This window comes from Eretmochelys imbricata, chromosome 13, assembly GCF_965152235.1.
Source record: "Eretmochelys imbricata isolate rEreImb1 chromosome 13, rEreImb1.hap1, whole genome shotgun sequence".
NCBI classification, from domain to species: domain Eukaryota; kingdom Metazoa; phylum Chordata; order Testudines; family Cheloniidae; genus Eretmochelys; species Eretmochelys imbricata.
In genome coordinates, this window is record NC_135584.1 from 22905269 (window position 1) to 22930228 (window position 24960).

General features: G+C 45.5%; 1 protein-coding gene across 2 annotated transcripts in view; it reads right to left on the reverse strand.

Annotated features, from left to right (window-relative positions):
• The window catches only part of PPP1R16B (protein phosphatase 1 regulatory subunit 16B), a 71844-nt gene extending 47280 nt beyond the window's left edge, over window positions 1-24564 (reverse strand). For both annotated transcript variants that reach the window (XM_077832230.1, XM_077832229.1), the window contains exon 1: window positions 24318-24564. In XM_077832230.1, the coding sequence (XP_077688356.1) occupies window positions 24318-24564 (247 nt within the window). The remainder of the gene's footprint in view (window positions 1-24317) is intronic.
• Window positions 24565-24960: the final 396 nt, after the last annotated feature.

Below are 24960 nucleotides of genomic sequence, written 5' to 3' on the forward strand. Positions count from 1 at the left end.
GCGGGGCTCCTGGGGAAGCCAGAGGGTCCTGCACCCCAACTTCGCAGTCAGACGTGACTCTCAGCCAGCCAGTAAAACAGAAGGTTTATTAGACGTGGTCTAAAACAGAGCTTGGTCTAAAACACAGCTTGTTGGTACAGAGAACAGGACCCCTCAGCCGGGTCCATTTTGGGGCGCAGTGAGCCAGACAACCACGTCTGCACTTCACTCCATGTCCCCAGCCAGCCCCAAACTGACTCACTCTCCACCCCCTCCTCCTCTGGGCTTTGTCCCTTTCCCAGGCGGTCACCTGATTCCTTTGTTCTCCAACCCTTAGCTATCACCTTGCAGGGTGGAAGGGCCCAGGCCATCAGTTGCCAGGAAACAGCGTGTCGGCCATTTATGTACACTGGCCCTTTGCTCCGCAACAATTACACTCTTATCCCACCACTTAGAGACTTAAGAAATGCATAGGGGAAACTGAGGCACCCCAACAGTATTCAGAGGAAACATTAAGAACAGTCCCACTTCTTCACAGGGTCCCCCTTCCCACCCATGGGGGCAGGGAGCTGTGAGGGTCCCCCCACCACCCGCGGTAGCTGGGAGCTCCGGGAGGTCTGCCTGCCGTCCTCAGCAGCAGGGGACCCTGCAGCTCCCAGCCGGGGCTGGCTGAAGTCACAGAGGTCTTTGGAAGTCACAGAATCTGTGACTTGCGTGACTAAATCGCAGCCTTAATGATCACTCATCCCTCCCAACATGACTCTGAGGTGACCCCTCCATGAGTCCTGTGTACAGCCACTAACGAAACCCAAGAGCTGCATGAACTATAGCTCTTTGGTTTGAGAATGCCACGCGAACACAAAAAGACATGAAGATTTCACTAATCAGCAGCCCTCCTCCTGAAGACTCGCTGTAGCAGAAGTAAAGCAGGACAACGTTGCTAACAGGTGGTAATCCCAAAAAAACTCTGGCTAGTGTGGTGCAGGAATCCTGGAAGTAAATGCTGTGGAATATCCTCCTTCAGTCCTGGACTACTGAGCATCTCTCTCGCCTCTAATCCTCTGAGCAAGAGCCACCAACCACAGGTTGCAGGACAAGACATTCTCCCACAGTTCTAAGTCATTTTACTTGTGATACAAGGCAGGATTCAAACCTGTGTCTCAAAGTACAACTTAACTTCGTCTCATGGGCCCAAGGCTTTGACAAATGGGTCTTACAAAGGATCTGCTACTGCTAGTAACATACAGAGATAACACAGCCAGACAGCTGACAGCAAATGGATCCTCCTCTAGTAAATCCTCTCACTAGTGAGATTAGCTCATTGTTATGCACAGCAGTCAATGCCACTTACCAAGGGCTAATTTTAGTTAAAAGAGGCTGCTTAGCATAATGAAGGACTTTTATGGGCTCTTGGATTCCCACTCCATTGGTCAATCTTTAACAGCTACCGTAAAACCCTCTCCCCTCATTGCACCCATGGAGCTGATTATTAACATGATGGCCATCTGGTGACAGCGGACTTAGCGGCAAGGGAGGAATGGGTTGGAAGCTGGGGGATCAGCCAGCCCTGCTGCTTTCAGAAGTCCTCAAAAACCTGTCCTTTCCAAACACCATGTTAATAATTCACTCCCAGCATTGGATGCAGGGTTTAAATTCAGCTGGAGCTGTCCGGAGTGGAGCTGGTAAATATTTTTAAACAAGCGGGGCAGAAATCCCGGCATGCTCCGCTGGGCAGAAGCCCCAAGCCGTGGTGCCACCCACGGGGCTGAAGCCCTGAGCTCTGGTGCCTCCTGCAGGGCAAAAGCTCCAACGCCCCCAGCCAGGCTGAAGCCTCGAGCCCCAGCACCTCCCATGAGTGGCTCCAGGAAATACTCAATGAGAATTTAAGCCCTGATTGGATGAGTATGGTGCTTTCACTGCAAGGGATGCTGGCATTACTCACTGTGTAACGGGGTCTTTAATTAGTCACCATCTCACTTGGGCTTCTGCTAATTGCCTCAGTTTCCACAGAGTGGCATTCTTCTTTGGAGAGGGCTACGTCTTGTAGGAGCCCACTGACTGAGCACAGGGCCTGCACAATGAAGCAGGATGGCAGATCTCTGGTGGATTCAGTTTGTCACATCCCTACCCTCTAAGATGCTCAGATATCAGTGATAAGCACAGTAACCACCACAGGAACTGCCATACCAATCAGACCAGTGGTTCATCTAGTTCTGTATCCTGTCAGAGCAGACAGTACCAGATGCTTTAGAGCCGAGTGCAAGAAACCCTGTACAGACAGTTATGGACTAGACAGATTAACAGACACTGCAGAGCTGGGCCCCCTTTCTCTTCAGAGAGGGACTTTACATGTTCAGTTTCCTTTTGATCTTAGGTTCCCAGCCCTGGCAGGTGAGCCCTTCCCAATTAACAGCTCAGCCAGCGTTTTCTTAATGACCACTTAAATGTTGTCCCCCATAGGAATCTCATCTCTAGTTACTGTTTTGTTTCCTGCTGGTTTTCCCTAACAGCCCCTTTTGACTAAACTCCGTATAGTCAGACAAAACCGTCCCTTATAGCCATTGGACAAGTATAGCATACGAAGGATGCAACAATTAATAGAGCAGCCCCACATCTTCCACAGAGGAGACAAATTCAGATGGAGGCTGCAGAGTCACTTTCGTTTCAGAGTGGGTCTTTCTGCTGGGAAGTGGATTCATTTCCGCTCAGGTAAGCAAAGAGTGGCAACTGTAAAGGAATTTAAACATATCGGGCTCCTAACAAAGTATAAAATATTCACTGCAAAAACAGCACATGTTCAGGCTGAGGGGAAAATTCATCCCTCCTTTCCCAACCCACAAATCTGGAAGCAAGGCTATTGCCCCTTTTACATGTATATTTGCCTGTAAATTATCAAATTGCAGCTTCTGATGAAGTGGGAATTTTCCCTTGTTATGTTGTATGGGAGCCTATGAGAGTCTTACTGTTAAGACTATGTGAGTTTTACTGTTTTGCATGAATACTTTGTGTGCCTCAGTTTCCCTGTGTGCTACACCAATGCCTTGGTGGTGGGAATAAGGGTGTGTGACTTTGGCTGAGACCCTGAGGGGCAGGTGAGGCTGCTCCAGCTGCCTGTACGTAAGCTATGGCCCATGCCCTTAATAACCTGAGACCCAAGAGGGGGATGCGACCAGGTGACATCTTTGGCCCAGGAAGCAGGACACAGACCAGGAGAAGGAGCAATGGGAGTGTCTGAGGTCGGGTCGCTGGAATCTGGCAGTCTGCCTGGGGGGACTGAAGAGGGGGAGTTCAGGGCATCTGGCCCAGGACTCCCCAAGATGGACTTGGCTGAAAGTCACTGATTCCTGTGCTAACAAGTTCTATTCTACTCTGTGTTCCTGTCACCTAATAAACCTTCCGTTTTACGCTGACTGAGAGTCACTGCTGACCATGGAGTTGGGGTGCAAGGCCCTTTGGCTTCCCCAGCAGCCCCGCCTGGGTGGACTTGCTGTGGGAAGCGCATAGTGAGGAAGGGGATGCTGAATGCATCAAGGTCAGACCCAGGAAGGTCGAAGCTGTGTAAGCTTCTTGCCCTGGAGACAGTATGCTCAGAGAGAGGAGGCATGCTACCCCAGAGTCCTGACTGGCCTGATATGGAGTAGTTCCAGAGCATTGGCCCGGTGTCTCCATGACACAGCTATATACAATAGCATCCCCTTTATCCAAATGGAGCTGCCATTATTTGGATATGGAGGTGTCCCTCGACTGTTTTTTTCTATTACAGATTCCGCTAGAGGTGAACACAGCAACAGTTATGTAGAATGCCATGGCTATCATTATGCAGTACACCATTGCTACTCAGTTAGGCAATGAAAGAACCCAGATACAATGGCTCCAAAACCACTTGAGCTGAAGAAGAGACTCCATTCGGCTATGATATGCAGTCAGATAGCTTCGATCCCATTCATGAAAGGGCAGTATTATATAAAACTAGCCAAGCTCATCACAATGCAGCAGTAAGGGAGAACTATGTTCCACCTAGTTCCCTATTCAGCAGAGAGTAACATGTAAAGACCAATACCCCATCCTAGGCTTTGCTAGCTCTGCTTACTCAGACATGAGCAACAAAGGCATTTGGCTAGTCTCACAGCCCGAGGGGCCGTTTTAGTTATGAAATGACAGGCTTTTTCTTCAATTGGCTGTTCAGCCAGCAGCTAAGGTGGCTCTCCAGCACCAATGTGTCGGCATACTTGAATATTATTGAAGCAGCTTCTAGTGGCCCCAGCCATGGCATTTCAGGACTGCTGGTCATGGTGCTGCAGACTTGGAAACTCTTCCCAGAATACCAAGTAGGCCCCTGATTGTGACTGGTGTCACAGCATGACAGAGTTTAACAATTAAGCCACTCTTGCTAGGAGATTTAACAAGCCTCTCCTACCTCTTTCCTGTCCCATGACTGGAAAGCCCAGAGTCACTTTCTGTTTAAGGGAAAGAGAAGGGTGTAGGCTTCATCCTGTCAGAATCAACTTCCAAAACAAGGTGACTGAAGCCAAATGGGAACTACCCCACCCCCACCATCCCTCTGGAAATTGGTAAGTCACTCCCACAGGAGCTGGAAACTTCCAGCACTACCTGGGGTGCATCCAGAATCCCTTCCTGAGAGGCACAAAACTCCAGTTTGGGGTTGATTAGTACCGGGGCAAGGAGTGTTTCTATTGGCAGGCTTTGCACTAACATCTACTCGCAAGGAATAGGAGGCTCATTGACTCTGAGTAACTCATTCTTAAGGAGCCAAATGCCCAGGGGTGCCATTCATGGAGTTCTCACAGAAGTCACCAGGCCTTGTAGGTGCTCAGCACATCTTGGAATTTGGCCCAGTAAGAATAAACCTGCACTGTGCTTCAGGAAACCTGGCAAAACCCAGAGAGTGTGAAAGATTGCATCCAGCAGTGCCATCCAGTCACAGCTACTCTCACATCTCCTGCGTCCCTGCCCCAGCACATTGCTACAGGGAGTGAACTAGCTGACAATTCCCCCCAGCTCCAGCTGTAATTCAGGCTGTCAATCCTACTTAGTCTTAGGAAACTGTTTGGCAGGTGATGCCCCTTAACTGGAAAACAGGTCTCTGAATGCAAGTAAAAGAAATGTTTCATGCTCTCATTCACCATCATAATTTCAGTGTTCACTATCCAAGTATTAAAGGGCTTACTGAATAAGTCAAAAATCTTGGACCACTCAGTGGTCCAGTAAAATTGGTGTCAGAGGACATGATGATTTGAACCTTGACTCCACAATACAGGGTGAACTTGGAACTTCCCCTGTGCCTCAAGTGTATTGCTTTTAAAAGGGCTGCAATGTGGTAGAAGACAAGAATAGATTCTGGGATGGGGCACTGTCCCATAGCCTGTGCCTGATCAGTTTGCTCTTTGCGTGATGGTCCTACTATGCACCCTTTAGTGAGCATCATGTTTCTTGGTAACCCTACCAAGCCCAGTGACCATTTCACAATCACACCAACGTGGAAATCCTTTGTGAGCACGACTGTTACTGAAATAGACAGGGATTCTTTTTTTCCATGCTCTTTAGTGCTTAGATTCTATATTGATTGCTACAGTAGGTAAAAAACATAGATTATTCAACTCAGTGACCCATCGAGATCTACACTAACGAGTGCTATCTGACAGCGAGGCATTAGTATTATTACAAAACCAGGACACATTTGTTTGTTTTTTTTCTGACATCACTCAGCAATGAAGTTAGACTTTAGTGTTGCTGCCCACATCAAAGGAAGTTAGCATTAGACTCCGAGAAGAATGAATTTGATAGCTGCTTTCAACTACCTGAAAGGGGGTTCCAAAGAGGATGGATCTAGATTCTTCTCAGTGGTACCAGATGACAAAACAAGGAGTGATGGTCTCAAGTTGCAGTGGGGGAGGTTTAGGTTGGATATTAGGAAAAGCTTTTTCACTAGGAGCATGGTGAAGCACTGGAATGGGTTACCTAGGGAGGTGGTGGAATCTCCTTCCTTAGAGGTTTTTAAGGTCAGGCTTGACAAAGCCCTGGCTGGGATGATTTAGTTGGGGATTGGTCCTGCTTTGAGCAGGGGGTTGGACTAGATGACCTCCTGAGGTCCCTTCCAACCCTGATATTCTATGATTCTGAGACCTGCATTGATACCTTGCTAGTGTCTATTTAAAAGCTTTCAAAACAGCTGCATGAGAGAGTTAGGAGACTGCCCCAGTCTATAGATTCCACTGGGATTGTCCTCCTTTGGTGGAACACTATCCCATTACTAATGAGGGCTATTTCAGGCAACCCAACCACATTTAATTAAAAAGAAGAGTGCATTTAGCTGCCCGAGGAGTTTTCCTGAGGTCTGACAGACTGTGCTCATTAAGAGAAACGTACACAGTTTAAAAAATCAGGTCTGAAAAGTTCTAAAAGTCACAGAAGGACTGTGAGCTCTTAAATAGGTTAAAACTTATTCTTTAAGTGTTTGACTGAAATCTCCTCCCCTGATACCTACCCACCCACCCACCCACCCACACCATAAACTTGTTCTTTATTCTTTTCCTTCTTAAAGCGGATTCCTATTTCGATTATGTGCCTCACATTTTGAGAACATGTGTTATCTTAAAGTGCTGCCTTCACCTCACAGGGGTGTTTAAAGTGGAAACTCCTCAGGACACGGATCCTGTCTTCCTGTTTGTCTTTAAAGCACTTTGCACACTGACAAGATTCTAAACAGATGTTTAGCACACTCAGTTTTAGGTGTACTTCAGATCTGCAACAGTAAAAAAGCCGTCAATATTACTGTAACACAGAGGCCCATTGGTGGTTCACTATGTGTCCGCAATTCTTATTGGCCCTGACAAATTCACTACACCTAACACAGTACTGTCATAATATTTATCTATAGAGAGTGCCTTGTAAGGTACTGAATGAAAGCCGTTAACACACTGGTCATTAATATCATTGTGAAACGTATACAGTAACACTATATGAGGAATTATGGACACACATTGATATTATGCTTTAGAGTCTGTAACCAAAGGGAGAAACAGATTTGCTTCCAGATAGGTAGTTATCTCCCTTGTCCCTAATGCAAATGGAGCACCCTGAAGCCAAACACAGTCAGAGCAGTATTTGTGTGTATGTCAACAGGAGAAGCCAGGTTGACTGGGGGATGTGACATCGGCATGGGAAGACACCAGAGACTGAGACCGTATCTACACTGCCACTGTACAGCGCTGCAACTTTCTCGCTCGGGGTGTGAAAAAACATAAGCGTAGACAGTGCACCAGTAGCTACTCCCCTCATGGGGGTGGGTTTTCTTCAGCGCTGGGACTACGCAGCGACTGGTGCCATGACTGCACAGCCGCGGCAGCTCTTTAACATTGCTAGTGAAGGCATACCCTAAAGCTACAAGGAGTTGTTTTGTCTCGGGGGGCAAAACAATGTGTTTGGGGGAAACATAAGGGGACGCAAAAAGACATTTTGTTATCCTCTTACAGAGGAGACTCCTGGGGGAGGACATGGGGGGGGAAGAACCATGAAAATCTGGGCCCTGACTTGATTGAAAATCAGTAAGGTTAAGATTCAGTCACAGATATTTTTAGTAAAAATCAGGGACAAGTCATGGGCACTAAACAAAAATTCAAGGAAGCCCGCGACCTGTCCCTTTTTTTTACTAAAAATACCCTGGGGGGACGGGGGACTAAGAGTTGGAGCACTGCCAGGGGATGACCTCTGGCAGCTGCTCCAGCCCTGCCGCTACTCCTGAGGCCAGGGCTGACCGCCGCTGCTCCAGCTCCAGTGGGGTTGACACAACCCCAGCCTCCTCTTCAGCCCTGGTGCTGCTGCTCGAGCGGCCCTGGGGCTGACAGCTGCTCCAGCCCTGCCACTGTGGAAGACATCATGGAGGTCCCGGAAAGTCCCGGAATCCATGATCTCTGTGACAGAATCATAAACTTATTAATCAGCAAATTCTGCAGAAAAACTTTGAGGGTGAGAAAATTGCTTTTAGCCTAAGGATTATAGCTTGCTAAAGTGATGATTAGTATCTTAAAAGTATGTTATAGTTTTATTTATAACCAATACTCTTTCCACTCTCTTTACTCAACATCACTTAAATCTCCATATTTGTTAATAAACTTCACTTTGTTTTTCTGTAATTAGATTCTCAGTACTGTAATATTAAATAATGTGAATTCTTCAGCCAAACATGCTGTAGTGTACGCTGTCTCGCCAGAGATAGCAAACTTGGTAATTTCGGTAAATATCTACTGACATGGGCTAGATGCTCCAGGGGAGTGCTTTGCCAGGGAGCTCGGGAACTGGGGTGAACCAAGCATTACCCATAAGGCAAAGTAAAGAGCTGGCAGAGTCCTGAGAAGTTTGTCTACGGCAGGGGCAGGCAAACTTTTTGGCCTGAGGGCTGCACTGGGTTTCTGAAATTGTATGGAGGGCCAGTTAGGGAAGGCTGTGCCTCCCCAGACAGCCAGGCATGGCTCGGCCCCCACCCCCTATCCGAACCCCCCACTTCTCACCCCCTGACAGCCCCCCCCCGGGACTCCTGCCCTATCCAACCCCCCCCGTTCTCCGACAGCCCCCCAGGAACCCCTGCCCTCGGTCCCCTCTCTTTTCTGCAGCGGGTCACATTTTGGGACTGGGAAATGTCATTTTATTGAAATAACAAATTCCATGGTGGAAAATGGCTATGAAGAGATTTTCTGATCCAGAGAATTGGAAAGAAAATGGTTATTTTGACATATCAAATCTTGGGTCATTCAGCATCGAAATTTTACCATCTCAATATTTCCAATTGAAAACTTGGGAATTTTGTTTTGCAAAAAATTTTGCTAGGTTTTGTTCTAATTTGGAAGGGAGAGTCATTCTGAGATGCTGCATCTTCCCACAGAAGGAAATTTGTTATTCAAACAGCTCTAGTTGTATAACTAATTAGGACAAAGCAACAGCACTGTGAAGCTAGCAAGTCCCCGCTATGAACCAGGATTAAGGTAAAACATGGAGGAGCAAGGTGGTTCAGTGGGGTTGCTTTCAACTTTATTCCAATAGCCAGGCGGTCATTAGACCTGCTCTCCTCACTCCTCTCCTTAGAGACTGGGAAAGAGTCCTCCTTATTAAAAGGACCTATCCTCTTGCCCACCCAAAGCCCAGGCATACGCATCAGCATTAATATGATCTCTAGAAACATCCAGTTTCCTGTGGTGAATCAGATCTTTCGTGCAGCCAGGCTGGCATCCTGCCTCAAGGAACAAACAGACTTTTTGACTCGGCCCAGGCAAGGTAAAAGGGGAACATTCCCTTCCTGGGAGAACAGGTGGGTCAATAGCCCACTTGGAAAAAATAAAGGGACAAGTTTAACGTAAGATAATAAGACAAACTCTGGGACACTGTAAAATGTGGTATACAGTGTCTGCTGAGTGTAAGTGGGAAAATATTATAGCTGGATCCCATTTCACCTTCAGCTAGTGTTCAAAGTGAGGGCAAGTTTACACCAACCTGGGATTTTCTGGAGGGCAACTTCAGGGATAAGCAGTCGCAAGCCCCACTTGACTTCAGTGCTTACTGCAGGCTGCATCTGATTTATTGTTTCCTAATTAAGGGCAGCGGTGCTGGGATAGTCAGCAATGTACTGGTTTTCCTCTGGCCCTAGAGATAACAGAGTTAAACTGGCAGCATGGCAGTGTTAAACTGTGGCTTGTTTGCTGGCGTATTTACTAGCCATGGAATGATGGGGAATAAGGTAAGCCAGGCTCGGAACACTTTTAATGATCCTTCCAGAATCTGATTTTTTGCCATTTCATTCTTAAGAGGTGATAAGGTTTCCCAAACTCAGATTACTTACAGCTTGGGAAACACATGGCCAGGTTCCAGTGGAAAGCAAACACCAGAGAAACAGAAGCATTACAATAGGTCATCAGGAGCTACCTTGACAGCTGCCATAGCAACTGGTATTAAATAAGGAATTAGAGCATTCCTCAGGGAAGTGGGAGAACTGCAGCTTGTGGGATCCAAAGCAAAACAGAGGCGTGAGGAGAATGAATATAAGTGAGTGGCAGGGGGTACAGGGCCAGCATCATTTACACAAAACACATACATGCAGTTACTCAGCCATGCTATGGAGATATCTATAAATACACTAAGACACCTGATCACAACCTAAGCCCTAAGGAGCAGGTACTGCCACTGTAAACGTATACAGGCTGACCAGGGCCAGGTCTGGCTACATCTACACTTAAAATGCTACAGCGCATCAGCGTAGAAACTCACTACAGCAATGGTATGGGAGGGGTTCTCCTGTCAGCGTAGTTAATCCACCTCCCTGAGAGGCAGTCACTAGCTCGACGGAAGAATTCTTCCATCGACCCAGCATCGTCTACATGAGGGGTTAGGCTGGCTGGACGACGTCACTCAGATGCGTGGATTTTTCACAACCCTGAGCGATGTAGCTGGGTCGACCTTCCTTTTTAGTGTATCCCAGGCTGCAGTCCCGAAGCCAGGACAGGGATTTAAGTCTGGAAAGGATAAAGCAGATTACCTCTAAATTTCTCCCTGGGCAAGAGAAAAGGCAAAAAGAAAAGCCTGCAGGCATGTTAAACTGCCGCACATAGTCCCTGGGCTGATTCTCTGCTCCCTATGAACTGTCTACAAGCATGACTCCCCCGCCTCCCCCCACCCCCCAGCCTCTTCAGGAAAGGCAGACATGTGAGGGCTCTCCGCACCGGCTTCTCCTCCTTCTAAAGTCACCAATATTCATTTACAAACCCCTCGACCAATACAAAGTGTGGCATGTTTAGCTGTAGACCGCAATGCCTTTGTGCACTGCAACTTTAGATGTCCAAGACCACTATCCACGTAGAGACACAGCCGCTGTTTTGTTCTAGGTTCCTGCCACCACCTATTACACAGGAGATATCTTCCAATCACCCCAGGTGCCTTTATTTTTGCTCTCTTGTGGTTCTCTTTACTGAAGGAGCTGAAGAACGTAGGTGGTTGCTATTTGAGTGCGGGAAGTAACAGCACAGTGGGCCGGTGAGGAGCAGGAAGAGCTAAGTTTTGCTTACTGCAATAACTTCCATGCTGCCATCCCCATTTCAGCTAGCTGATATCTGTACTGTGATACCAATTCCTCTTCAGTTACAGACCCTCCAGTTGGGCAGCCAGATCAAAAGACACTTTTCGGAGTCTGAGCTTATAGCTGGAGCAGGGACTGGAAACCAGCTGATTTGGGTTCCAGGCCCAGCTCTGCAAGTGACTCATTGACACCTTGGGCAAGTTACTTGAACCTCTGTGCCTCAGTTTCCCCATTTGTAAACGGGGTTAATAAAATCTCCCTCGGGGGAGTCGCAACATTTAAAGTGCTTTGAAGTAGTTGGCTAGAAGGTGTTATTATTATTATTATTAGAAGGTTGTTAACTATTATTGGTTTGAGTCTTGGAAATTATGACCTTTGATACATGGCAGTTGCAGGATATTAAAGCGTAAACAAGAATCTCAAAGGGGCTAGCTTGATGGCAGTTAGCATTACCTGCAGGGCATGTGCATTGCCACGTGCTTCCCACCAGCAGCCCTTCTTGAGGGCTGAGGAGGGTGTCCCTGCTAGCCTTCGCAGTTGTAAGTACAGCAGCTGTGACAGGGGGCACTGACAGGTTAAACGGGAGACGGGAGAGATTTAGCGCTTTGTTTTGGGCACAAACATCCCCCACCCACCCACTTGAGCCAAGGTAACATTAATAATCTGCCTTGAGCTGACAAAAGCCATGACATTTCCAGCTAAGGCTGCCGTTGTGTCCTCGGCTTGGCTTGCTGAGATTTGGCAACGCAGTGTTTGCGGAGAAGATGGTGACCTTAACTGCCGTACCTCACAAGCACACTGAGGAGAACTTCAGACTTAACTCTGAACTGCCTCCATTTTTACCTCTTGGCAGGAAACCCTTCACATTACGTGGTGCAACTGCAGCAAGAGTCTCCCCCAAGTCCTATCAAACCAGAGCAATGCTTTAACTTCAGTCAGCATCTAGGAATGATACAAACCTCAATGAAACTTACATTTCAGACCACAGATGACATGCTTCCTCTCAGTTAACATGTCTATTGGACAAAGGAACCAATCTCTACATTCCCACTGAAATAATGGGATTGTTAAAACAATATTAAATATTGTTTGCAGTGTTGCTGTAGCCGTGTTGGACCTAGGATATTAGAGAGACAAGAGGGGGTGAAGTAATATCTTTTATTGGACCAGCTTCTGATCTGAATTGGAGCTCTGTGTAGCTCAAAAGCTTGTCTCTTTCATCAATAGAAGATGGTCCAATAAAAGATATTGCCCCACCCACCTTGTCTCTCTAACACAGTAAAAGCTTTGTTATCCGGCATGTTGGCGGTATGGGGAGTGCTGGTTAGTCAAAAATTCCGGTTAACTAAGAGTTGTACTTACCAATGGAATACCAATTGTCAAAGAATTAGACTACAATAAAATGAATAAAGTATAAAATAGTATACAGGTTGTCAAGGTTCCTTCCCCACTCTGAACTCTAGGGTATAGATGTGGGGACCTGCATGAAAACCTCCTAAGCTTACTTTTACCAGCTTAGGTTAAAACTTTCCCAAGGTACAAAATTATTTTACCCTTGGATTTCCACTGCCACCACCAAACTTTATCTGGGTTTAGTGGGAAACGTGGTTTGGACACATCTTTCCCCCCCAAATCCTCCCAACCCTTGCACCCAACTTCCTGGGGAAGGTTTAGTAAAAATCCTCACCAATTTGCATAGATGACCACAGACCCAAACCCTTGGATCTTAGAACAATGAAAAAGCATTCAGTTTTCTTACAAGAAGACTTTTAATAGAAGTAAAGGAATCACCTCTGTAAAATCAGGATGGTAGATACCTTACAGGGTAATTAGATTCAAAACATAGAGAATCTCTCTAGGCAAAACCTTAAGTTACAAAAAAGACACACAGACAGGAATAGTCATTCTATTCAGCACAGCTCTTTTCTCAGCCATTTAAAGAAATCATAATCTAACACATACCTAGCTAGATTACTTACTAAAAGTTCTAACACTCCATTCCTGTTCTGTCCCCGGCAAAAGCAGCATACAGATAGACACAGACCCTTTGTTTTTCTCCCTCCTCCCAGCTTTTGAAAGTATCTTGTCTCCTCACTGGTCATTTTGGTCAGGTGCCAGCGAGGTTACCTTTAGCTTCGTAACCCTTTACAGGTAAGAGGATTTTTCCTCTGGCCAGGAGGGATTTTAAAGGGGTTTACCCTTCCCTTTATATTTATGACACAGGTACTCACCAATCCAGTAGCTGTACTGCACTGAAGAGTGGTTGGTTTCTTGAAGCACTTAGGTGTATACAGGTAAAGGTTTCTGTACAGTAGGTTCTCTTATGCCACTACATATCACTATGGGCAGCGCATGGTGTACACCCAGATCACCAAAAATATTCTTTGCACTAAAACTATACTGAACATAATTTAATCTTTCTTTGATGATTCAGAAGGCACTTCAGGATCTTGCAGTACCTCATGGTCATCATTATCAGCATCAACTGTCATTGTAGATGTAGAAGGTGCAGGAGATTGGGCTGAATCTGTAATGACCCTGTGACACACCCTGGAAGCTGCTTTTTTGAATAAATCCCTGATATCAGCTTGCTTACTTGTCTTCTGCCTCTTTTGCATAAAAGTAGAGTGCAGAATGTGTAATTGCATAACCAACTGCACAGTACACTAGTTCCGGTTACTAGACTGAAGATGTGTATTGGGAGATATCAGAAATGCCGGTTAATAGAGCTTTCTGGTTGATCAAGTGCCGGATAACACAGCTTTTACTGTATTACATATGGTGATATGTAATTGCAGCCTCAAACACTGACGTCCTAGTCCATCCCCACACTAACCAGGACAATACACTGTTTGACTGAGACAATATCATACCCGGACAATTCATCAGTGGGATTACCCATGCTAAAGGGGTCTGTTTAAACCAAGCCTATACAGACTAGAAGTGTGCAGCACACATGATCAACAGTAACTGCAGCTAATGGGAATTAATGGCTGTTCACAGCCAGACAACGCAGCTGTTTTAAGAGATGGTTCTTGTCTAAAAAGTACAAGAGTAAAGACTGAACCTGCCAAAGTGTGTCAGGTTTTAAAAGTGAAACCAGGGAGACAAAGCTGCTGAAACTAGCCTCCAAACCACATTCTTTCCAACACTTTAGAAGCAGCTTAACCAATTTAAGCTACTTTTGTTAAGAAACAAAATCCAGGAGTTGGCAAGAGCCATTGGCCAAGTCCAGATCCATTTTAAATGCTTGGATACAATTGAACATTCTTTGTTAAAGAGGGACAAGTAGTTTGAACCCAACATTTAGGGTCCACTGTATAGGAGTTTTAAAAAAGCTATATGAAATATTTTCAGTGATTGAAGAGATCCATAAAAAACTATTGTTTTCAATTTTGCCATTCAACAATATATTGGTAACCCAAGCACTGCATGACATATACTCTGCTAGGAATTGATAAGGCATCCATAGCAATCAAGGTTTTACCCTGGACTCCTGTGGAAGTGGGATCAGATCTGTAGTTTGCAAAACAAAAAACAAACCAGAAAATGAGCTGAATATTAACAGAACATGAAATTCTAGCTTCATTGTGTAAAGTGAGAGAGCATGCTGGGACAGAGCATGCGCACAGCATAAACTGAGAAATTAGATTAACAATCTTGTTTTCATTTTATCAATCTCAGATTACAGTAACACAGGCAAGGATTTTTGTTTTTTAAATATTTGGGCCAATTTATAAAGGTTACAATTTTCAAACCAGGGTGTCTAAAGGGGCTGTGCACTTTTGGTTTCTACTGCAGTTAACAGGAGCTGCAAGTGTTCAGTACTTCTTTAAAAAAAAATCATTTTCCCCCCACCCCCCTTTTTTGTTGTGGTGGTGCTGTGTATGGCTTTAGGAGCTGAACGTTTGAGAATTTTGGCCTGGATTTTTAGTTTGACAGAGTATCTAGACATGGTGACAGGCGCATTAAACAGAGCCCGACCCCACTCTTTATGGTCTATTTGTCATTTCAGATACCTTGAAACAGAAAAAGCACATGCCATAAAGGGCTTTCCTCAGTGGATAGTGTAAATGCTTTAAGTAGAGCTGGTTGGCAATTTTTCAATGAAATAGCTTTTTAGAAGGAAAATGCTGATGTCAAAACCAAGTGGAAAAGTTTTCATTTTAAAAGTTTCCCATTTTGAAAAAAAAATTAAGTTGTCAAAGTTTCCCATTTTGATGTTTTGGAAATGAAACATTTTATTTCAATTCAAAACTACTTTTAGTTTAAACATTTAAGGTAATTTATAGTAAAAAAGAAATTAAAGGTCAACATTTGAATGAAATGCTTTTATTGACTCAATCTGAAATTTTCCATTTGCAAAAAATTTCACAGGTTACTTTTCATCCCTATTCAAGACCAGGAAAGTTTTTGAAATCTCAAAAGTCTGACAAGACAGGAACAGAGTTTCCTGCCTAACTCTGACTTCAAGCAGCCAGGAAGAGTCATCCATTTGTTAGAACATCAGATGGACTCCCAGGTTCTGATGTCACTGACAACTGCTTAATTGCCATACGTCAGCCAGCCTGGCTGTAGTCAGACCCAGATTGTATAAGCATGTAACTGAAGCACACACCTCCACTAATTTACCATTAGAATAATTTCACCTTTGCCAACAAGGCTGATATTGACATTTCCCTTGTTGGTGCACTAGAAGGAATGGATTTTAGTGCCCAAGAAGCCCAAAAAATTATGTATTATTGAACAGAGACCTTGCACATTTAGGACTTGATTAATTTATTAAATATATGTCTTGATTCTGCTGGGGACAACTAATTTTTTTTTTCAGGCCCTTCAAGGCAGCACAGAAGCCAGCAGAAAAATCCCCCATCAAACAGGTAAATGCACCTACTGATAAAACACCTTCAAGCTTGACTGCATGCAGGAAAAGCTGAGAAAAAGGCTGCAGGAAACTAATCATGTGGGTGGAAAATTAAGGCACCTTATAAAAGGATTTTTAGTAACAAGGGAACAGACCACATAAACTTGGAAAGGCTAGGGAAAGCAATTTATAGACGCTAATTAGGGCCTCTTTTAAAATGCTTTTGTAATTGACAAGGTCAGTTTTATACTAAAATAGTGCAAAGAAAAGAAAACAACATGGACTGCACATTCCGAGCACAAGATTCTGCTGCAGCTTTCTGGAGGTTTTCAAGGGTCATCATAAGGGAAACGCCAGTGTTCTAACTAGGTAAATATTGATTTACTTGTTATGAATACAGGGCCCAATGCTGAAGCCCTACCCTGGCAAAGCTTCCCATAGACATGAACATCTGCATCAGGCCTCTGGTTTGGATCCATACGTGAGAAACTCCACAGCATTTAGAAAAGACTCATGCTTGGTTTCAATGAATGCTGCCTCCATTATTGCTATCCCACATGTTCAAGTTGAGAGATTTTTTTTTTTAAATAAATGTGAAGGTTTCATTTGTCTTCTGTTTGCGACTCTTTAGGTTTGGGGTTTTCAGGCTTCCCCACAAAGAGAAAGACCAGAAAGTTATATATGAGAACCCCAACTTTTACTTTGAGAATAACCCTAAGTGGTGGGGCTTTAAGAAACAGCACCAAATTTCACGTCACGTGAGTTGGCAATACTGGACCTCCCGTACTTTCCAGCGGACACTCCAATCTTTTTAGTTTACCTCCTCAGCCAACCAAGGCACTTAACAGAACAGAACCTCCTGAAGTTGCTACAAGGAAATCTCTTGCTTTGCTATGCATGCAAGTGGGAACTGTAAGCGCAAATTGGTAGCAGTTGTGCAGTTACCCAATCTGCGAGCAAATGCAGCATGTTTCAGGTATTGAGCACACATACCTTTTTCCAGGCACAGCCGCCCTGCATGCTTTCAGGAGAAGATTGGCCTGAGTTTTCAGCGTCTCAGTGGTGGTTTCCTATTTGATGGCCAACTATTAGGTATTATTTTCATCGTTCAGTGTTCTAGAAAGTATTGATTGGGTCACAGCCCTGGAGACTGAAGTCTTCATTCACAAGTCTTCCATTCACAAACTAGATATAGCATTGGGGATGGCTGTCTAAGCTTCCACCACACTGTCCTGCCAGTGAGTTTAACCATGGATTTGGCAGAACTACCTCCAAAAATGAGCAAGGAACTTGTCATGTCAGGTACTTCTACTCCAAATACAACTTGTGCATGAGTTAAATCAAATTCACTAAAGCCCAAGAAGTTGTCTCCATTGCCTACTTTAATCAGGTCCTATTTAGGATTTCTCCCTTGGAGAGAATGTACTTGTGTTCATCTTCCACCATGGAAGCTGGGCTGGCTACTCACCCTTTCACAAAGAGTGAAACCAGCTTGTATGGATTGTCATCCTGCAAGAATACTTTCCATTCCAAAGCTACTCACAGCAGCTTTCACAGTGAAACCAACAAAAGCATCATACCTGCTCTCCAGAGTGTATTTCTGAAGTTCCAGATGCTGGCCAGGAAGTTGTTAGGACTCTGCACAGCTGGACATCTGCTATGATATCAGTAGGAAGGAAAACCCTTCAGACAACACTGGGAAGGGTGGGTGGGTGGTTCTCAGTTAACCCACAGGGCAAGTAAATGAGTAGCAGGGAAAGCAGTGTACGGGGGCTATATATAGTTCCACAGAGGCCAATGATGTCAGCCTTGATTGTCTGTCCAGTTTCCCACCAAGCACTGCTGTGCTCTCCTACACTTCTCCTTATGCAAGGAAGAATCCCCTGTAAAAAGTCTGCAAGGCCACTACCTTATCTTGTAAATCTCAGCTGAAAAGCCACCTATGCCATGACACTCTGAATGAGGAAGCTGGTGTGCTGCACATTAGGCTGATCACATGTCTGCTGTTTTGTCTTAAACATTAATCGTAAGCCCTTTCTGGGCAGAAACTGGTTTTAGTTGATGTTTGTAAGAGTCTAGCACAATGGGGCCCTGGCCTCTAGACATGACTGCAGTGCAAACACTGGTGGTTATTTGTAAGAGGAAATGGTAAGGCTCAGCAGCATTTCTTGTTCTAACCCACGTATAACATTAACAAATACCTTTTGGGTTGATACTTATATTATGACAACTGAGCAAAACAGCTGCTGCTGCTTTCATTTATAGCAGTGTAAAAGTAAAAGAAGCCAGAAAAGGTAAAGACCTGTTAAATCACCCAATCTATCCCCTGAAGCACATGCAGGATTGTTCTCTAAAGGATACTTTATGGTTATTCATCCAGCCTAGTCTCATGCTACAAGGCTTCTACCACGTCCCTTGGGAGGTTATTCCACAGCTTAGTTGATCTCCCTGCTAACCTGATATTCAGTCTAAGTTTTCCCCTCCCTAATTTTCACTTTGTTATGCCTAGTAATACCCTTTTGTTCCGCTTTACAAATGTCAAATGTATAAACTGCAAGAAGAGGAATTTAGACCACTGTGTTTCCCAACCTAGTTACCTCTGAGCCAAAACATACACCTGGCTCTTCAGTTTTTTCCCCAACTAACTTCTCAGCCTCATTATCATATTTATTGCTCTTCCCTTGAACAGCAGGAGCTGCCATAAAAATAAGAACATCTGGCTGTGGCCCTAAAAGTCAGCTGAAAACTGATGAAGCAAAATTCTGCCTCCTAAAACGGGTGTAGGGCATTTGCTTAGGATCTGGCTCCGCTTGTTCTAAACTAGTTAAGAATTCCTCTGCCAGGGAATTCTATACTTGGCAGCTGCAGTTAGATTCCACCCACCCTTTGTACTGACTACTCAGGAAGGACAACAGGGACCAGAATAGGGACAAAACCTGGTCTGTAAACTATTTTTAGACTTGAAAAATGAACACAGTACAACTCTATTGAGTTGAAGTATTCCAGAGGCATCTGAAATATTCAGCTAAATGGGGAAGCAAATGTTGCATTGGGGATATGATCCCTCTGCATTCCCCCGCCCTCCACTCAGCCTTCAGTTAGCTAAGGGATTCAGTACAATACGGTTTCTTTGATTTTTCCAGCTAGCACTGAAAGTGCCTTTTTCACATGTGGTCTGATTTGAATTAGCGTGCTAGGACGCGACTGGTAAGAGGAACATCCTGCCACATGGGCCGAGCCAAAGGAAAGGGGTCAGACTGGTAACACTACATTTAAAGAGATCAGATGTGGCGTTTCCCGTTAAATAGAAGAGCTTCAAGCCCCAAACTGCATGCCCACCTCCTGGTCCCCACACAACCCACGGGGTATGCCTGTGTGCAATGTGAAACTGCTTTCTAGAGGACCGATGAGTTTCAGGGTCAGAGTGATTAGCAGGTGTCCAGAAATGGTCTCTTCCCTGTAGACACCTCCATCAGCTACAGCCAGGAAGGGAATATTAAAGGGCCAGGCTATAAGCCAGTTCACTTCTGCAGAAAAGGACCTAGGGGTTACAGTGGACAAGAAGCTGGATATGAGGCAACAGTGTGCCGTTGTTGCCAAGAAGGCCACTGGCATTTTGGGCTGTATAAGTAGGCCAGCAGATCGAGGGACGTGATTGTTCCCATCTATTCAACATTGGTGAGGCCTCATCTGGAGTACTGTGTCCAGTTTTGGGCCCCACACGACAAGAAGGATGTGGAAAAATTGGAAAAGGTTCAGCGGAGGGCAACAAAAATGATTAGGGGACTGGAACACGTGACTTATGAGGAGAGGCTGAGGGAACTGGGATTGTTTAGTCTGTGGAAGAGAAGAATGAGGGGGGATTTGCTCGCTGCTTTCAACTACCTGAAAGGGGGTTCCAAAGAGGATGGATCTAGATTCTTCTCAGTGGTACCAGATGACAGAACGAGGAGTAATGGTCTCAAGTTGCAGTGGGGTAGGTTTAGGTTGGATATTAGGAAAAACTTTTTCACTAGGAGGGTGGTGAAGCACTGGAATGCGTTACCTAGGGAGGTGGTAGAATCTCCTTCCTTTGAAGTTCTTCAGGTCAGGCTTGACAAAGCCCTGGCTGGGATGATTTAGTTGGGGATTGGTCCTGCTTTGAGCAACGGGTTGGACTACATGACCTCCTGAGGTCCCTTCCAACCCTGATATTCTATGATTCACCATGCATTTGACCCACTTCACTGCCCATGCACAACTGGGGACTTTTCCCAGGTAATATGGCCAACATTCTGGAGATCAAAAGCCTGCCAGCCAGGCTGGTGTGCTGCATTCAGATTCCTTTTCTAGCTGGAAGTGGCCTTGGCACTACAAGCTAAACTAAGACCAGATGCCAAGGTGACCAGGTATGCTTTGCAGAACAATTTCTCTCAATTTCAAAGCTCTTGACAGAGCTGGTCAGGAATTTTTCAATAAAATGTTTGTCGGACAATGCCTGTCTGTCAAAAACGGAACCTTCTGGCAGGAACGTATCAGCTTTAACTTTTGTCAGGAAAGGTTTCACTGCCCCAGGGCTGAAATTCAGGTCAGAATGCATATGTACGAGACATACCACCAGAAGAGCCAATAGCCCAGCGGTTACAGTACTCATGTCTGATTCAGAGCAAAGTCTTGAGGCCTGTGCCTTTCCACTCCGTAACCATCTGACATTCGGCTATGCGGGGGTGGGACACATTGGTTTTCATGAACAATTTTGAAAGTTCTCAGTTGCAGTGATACACAATGGGCATTTATTTTTTTTAATCACTACAATTTCCACCCAGCTCTACGCTTGTCTCAGTAGAGTAGAGGCTGTAGTAAAGTTTCAGAGCAGAAAACTACGTGGCCAGACTGGTTTGATCTTCCTCTATTTGAGCCAGTCACAATGTGTTTTCTATTGTGTGTGGGCACACTACAACTCTATCTGGGGTGGATTAGCCAATCTGCTCAAGAATTTGATAGTCACCCTCAACTCTTTGAAGGTTAGGGGGAAAAAAAGTCTTGATTTCATGACATCTAATGGTGATTCTTTAGTTCATATGATGAGGTGGACCAAGTCTTTGGAACTCAAGGGCATAGGACATGTTTCATATTTGATACCACACGTGGATAGTTTAGATGGCGATCCATGATGTAGTTTTCAGTTATGGATTTGTTAAACTCACAGGTGCTGACTCATTAAGCTGCAGGTCTCTTTTCATGGGTATGGTGTTGCTCATACCCACTCTTTTCACTTGAGTACGTTCCCACAAGGAAAGACATTTTAGACAAGCCGTCTCTGAGACGGGCATAAGGAGTGAGTTCCTTCTCAGACCCAAACAACCCTCAAGTTCCCCCAAGGATCTGTACTTGGACCTGTGCTGTTCAACGTATCCATTAATGATCTGGAAAAGGGGGTGACCAGTGAAGTGGCAAAGCTTGAAGATGATACAGAATTATTCAAGATAGTGAAGCAAATCAGACTGTGAGGAACTACAGAGGGAGCTCACAAAACTGAGTGACTGGCCAACAAAATGGCAGATGAAATTCAATGTTGTTAAGTGCAAAGTAATGCACACTGGAAAAAATAATCCCAGCTATACATATACAATGATAGGCTCTAAATTACCTGTTACCACCCAAGAAAGATCTTGGAGTCACTGTGGATAGTTCTACAAAAACTTCCGCTCAATGCACAGCAGTGATCAAAAGACTAACAGGGTGTTAGGAACTATTAGGAAAGGGATTGAAAACAACAAATGCCATTATATAAATTCATTGTGTGCCCATCTCTCGAATACTGTGTCCAGTTCTGGTCACCCCATCTTAAAAAGGATATAGTGGAACAGGAAAAGGCTCAGAGAAGGGCAACAAAGATGATCAAGGGTATGGAACGACTTTCATACCAGGAAAGCCTAAAAAGATTAGGACTGTTCATCTTAGGAAAGAGACAACTAAGCGGGCGATATGATAGAGGTCTATAAAATCATGAATGGTGTAGAAAAGTGTTATTTACCCTCTCCCACAACACAAAAACCAGGGGTCATCCAATGAAATTAATAGGCAGCAAGTAGAACACAAACAAGAGTGAGTACTTTTTCACACAACACACAACTAACCTGTGGAATTCATTGCTATGGGATGTTGTAATGACCAAAAGGATAACTGGGTTCAAAAAAGAACTGGATAAGTTAATGGAGCATAGGTCCATCAATGGCTACTAGCCAAGATGGTCAGGGATGCAACCCCATGCTCAAGGTAACTTGAAACCTCAGCCTGTCAGAAGCTGGGAGTGGAAGACTGGGGAGGTCACTCCACAATTGCCTTGTTCTGTACACTCGCACTGAAGCAATGGTCAGAGACAAGATACTGGGCAAGACAACCATGGTCTGACCCAGTCTAGCAGTTCTTATGCTCTTAACCCCCAACCTCTATGATCCAAAGCCAGCAGATGCAGAGGTACTGAGATCTTTAACAATACTGCTGGCCTTTGACCTCTTATAGCCTTGAGACTCAGTAGGCAGAAGTCCAGACATATTGTGTGAGAGAGCAACACTACCCTATTTAATGGAAGTATTTCATGTCACTCACAGCTGGGCCAACAGTTTAAAATATACAGAACATCATAAGTAGCTGCCACCTACCTGCCCCCACCAAAGGATGCCAGCCAGGCAGCAACTAACTTACCGCTTATGTCACATGTCATAAAATCTAATGACTGGCTTTCACAGTCCAAAACTGACACAATTATTCATAATTGGCCTCATAGTTCGCATTCTTCAAGAAGCTAATTATTCATGAAACAGAGTCAGGGTTCAGAAACTCTGGCTCAGCAGTGGGGGCAGCTGTAACCCAGTTAAACTCGCAGAGTGAAAATACGTATACGTAAGTCAGTCTCCAAAGGATTATTATAAGTCTGCCCAGACCCACCTGCCAAGAGTCAGACCAGGATTCCATTCACTAAAGCTGTGCAGTGTACACTGCTTTGCAAAATGCACTACAGAGATATGACAGACACAGCTCTACAGGAAATCCGATCTACCCCAGACTCAATCACTGTCACGCCCATTAGGTGCAATATGTCTTTATGAGGGGCTAAAAGGAATACAAGAAGGTATCTCAGAGAGAACAGCCATGGGAGGACTTTGGGGGAAACTCCTTCCAGAGCAGGCCAGGTTACCTCTTCCCCCCCTCCCCAACATACACACACCTTAAACCCTGTGCAGAAGCCAAAGGAGCCAACCTCAGTCCCTATCCATGCACACCGTAAGTGTGCAGCTACCACTACACTCCCCAAAGGGCGTGGGATGGGAAAAGGGAAGTCTGGTAGAGCTGGGGGAGCACACGCTGCCACATGGAAGAGAGGAGAGGGCTCCTACTCAGTCTAGGCTAGAGATTAGAAGCCACAATATAAACCTGCACTGGCAGAGCGAAGATGAAACTCAGCAAGGTTCCAGGCATCTCCACCTATCCACGTAAGTGCCAGTAAACCAGATACAGCTTCTACTACGATAGGACAGTACTCCCGTCAGCAGCTGCTGAGGCTGTTCTCTTGCTCCTCAGCATGGGAATTTCAATTCTAGTTTTCAGTACAGTTAGTCAGAGAAATTGTTCAGACAGTTTCCTTGACCACAGACAGTGTAGTGGAGCTAGATTGAAGTCACATACATGGGAAGTGGCGATTGTAGTACTGGGTGACAGGTGAAGGCTGGAGGAAATACAACACATTGCTTTAGGGGAAGGCCAGGTCAGGGTATATTCTGCTACTGATAGGTATCCCCATGAATGGCAAGCATTGTAGTATCTTAGCTACTATGGCAGGGGATTGGGAGTCAAGCTGATCGGGGTTCTATTTCCAGCTCTGACACTGATTTGCTTTCGGACCTTGGGCAGGTCACTCCGCCACCCTGTGCCTCAATTCCTCCATCTCTGAAGTGGAAAGAGACACTGACACACCTCACGGGGTGCTGGGAGGCTTCTTTTATCCATGCGTACAGCACTTTAAGATCTTCCTGCAGAAGTGCAGAGTAATAGGAATTGGTAGCTCCCCTGCCATATGGGGCAGAAGTACCATAGGCCTGTCCCTGCATGGGAGGGTTGGACAGGTGAAAGGAGCCTCCCCCCAAAAAGGATCTAGCCTGCACCCCCAGCATGTACCTGGGGCACCCTTTGACAGCAGTCTAAGGAAGTGTGACTTTCCACACTGACCGCACCACCTTAGCCTATCCGTGCTGCCTGGTGCCTTCACTGCAGGAAATGCCAGCCCAGAGGGGCAGTGCTTCTGTGCAGACACCACTGGAAGTGGCCCTGCACACCGCACGGAGGTACAACAAGTTCACCAGTAGCCAAGCCATAAGGACTTTGCCAGACAGAGGTGCCCCCAGCAAGTCCTACCTTCTTCCACATCATTCCTCAGTGACGCCTCCAGCAAAGCCACGCTGGCCTCAAAAGACACCTTCTTGTGGCTGACAGCGCTCCTCCGCTTCTCATGCTTCCGCTTCTTGTGCTGCATCTCCTTCTCGTACTGCGCCCACTTCTTCAGCTGCTGAGCCCTGCGCTTCTGGGCTGTCCGCAGCCGCTCCAACGTGGGCACCTTATCCAGCAGCTCGAGTTCTGTTAGGAGATCCACGTGGGCGTCCATTGGCTCTGCTGGGAGAGAAGGAGCGCCGGCCCAGGATGGCCCAGTTGGAGCGATATCCCACAGCAGGTGCTCTGCGTGTCAGCAGCCCAGCACTATACTAGTCTCCTGGGGCTCAGCTGTGAACGGTGCATCCTAATCTCAAAGGAGCACATGGTGGAACCCTGAGAAGAGAAGGAAGAAACAAGGCTAAGTCTCCAACAGCCCCATTCAGAGAAGTCACCATTCCCAGCCCAATGGAAAAAAACCTCCCCTGATAACAGCTACCATCTTAAAGAAGTGTCCATTTTGCTGACACCGGAACCCAGGCCTGCTTGTTGTGGTGCTCCATCCCCCTCTAGTGACACTGAGACCATCTAGAGATTAATGAGTCTGCTACAGCCTTAGCTAACAGACATG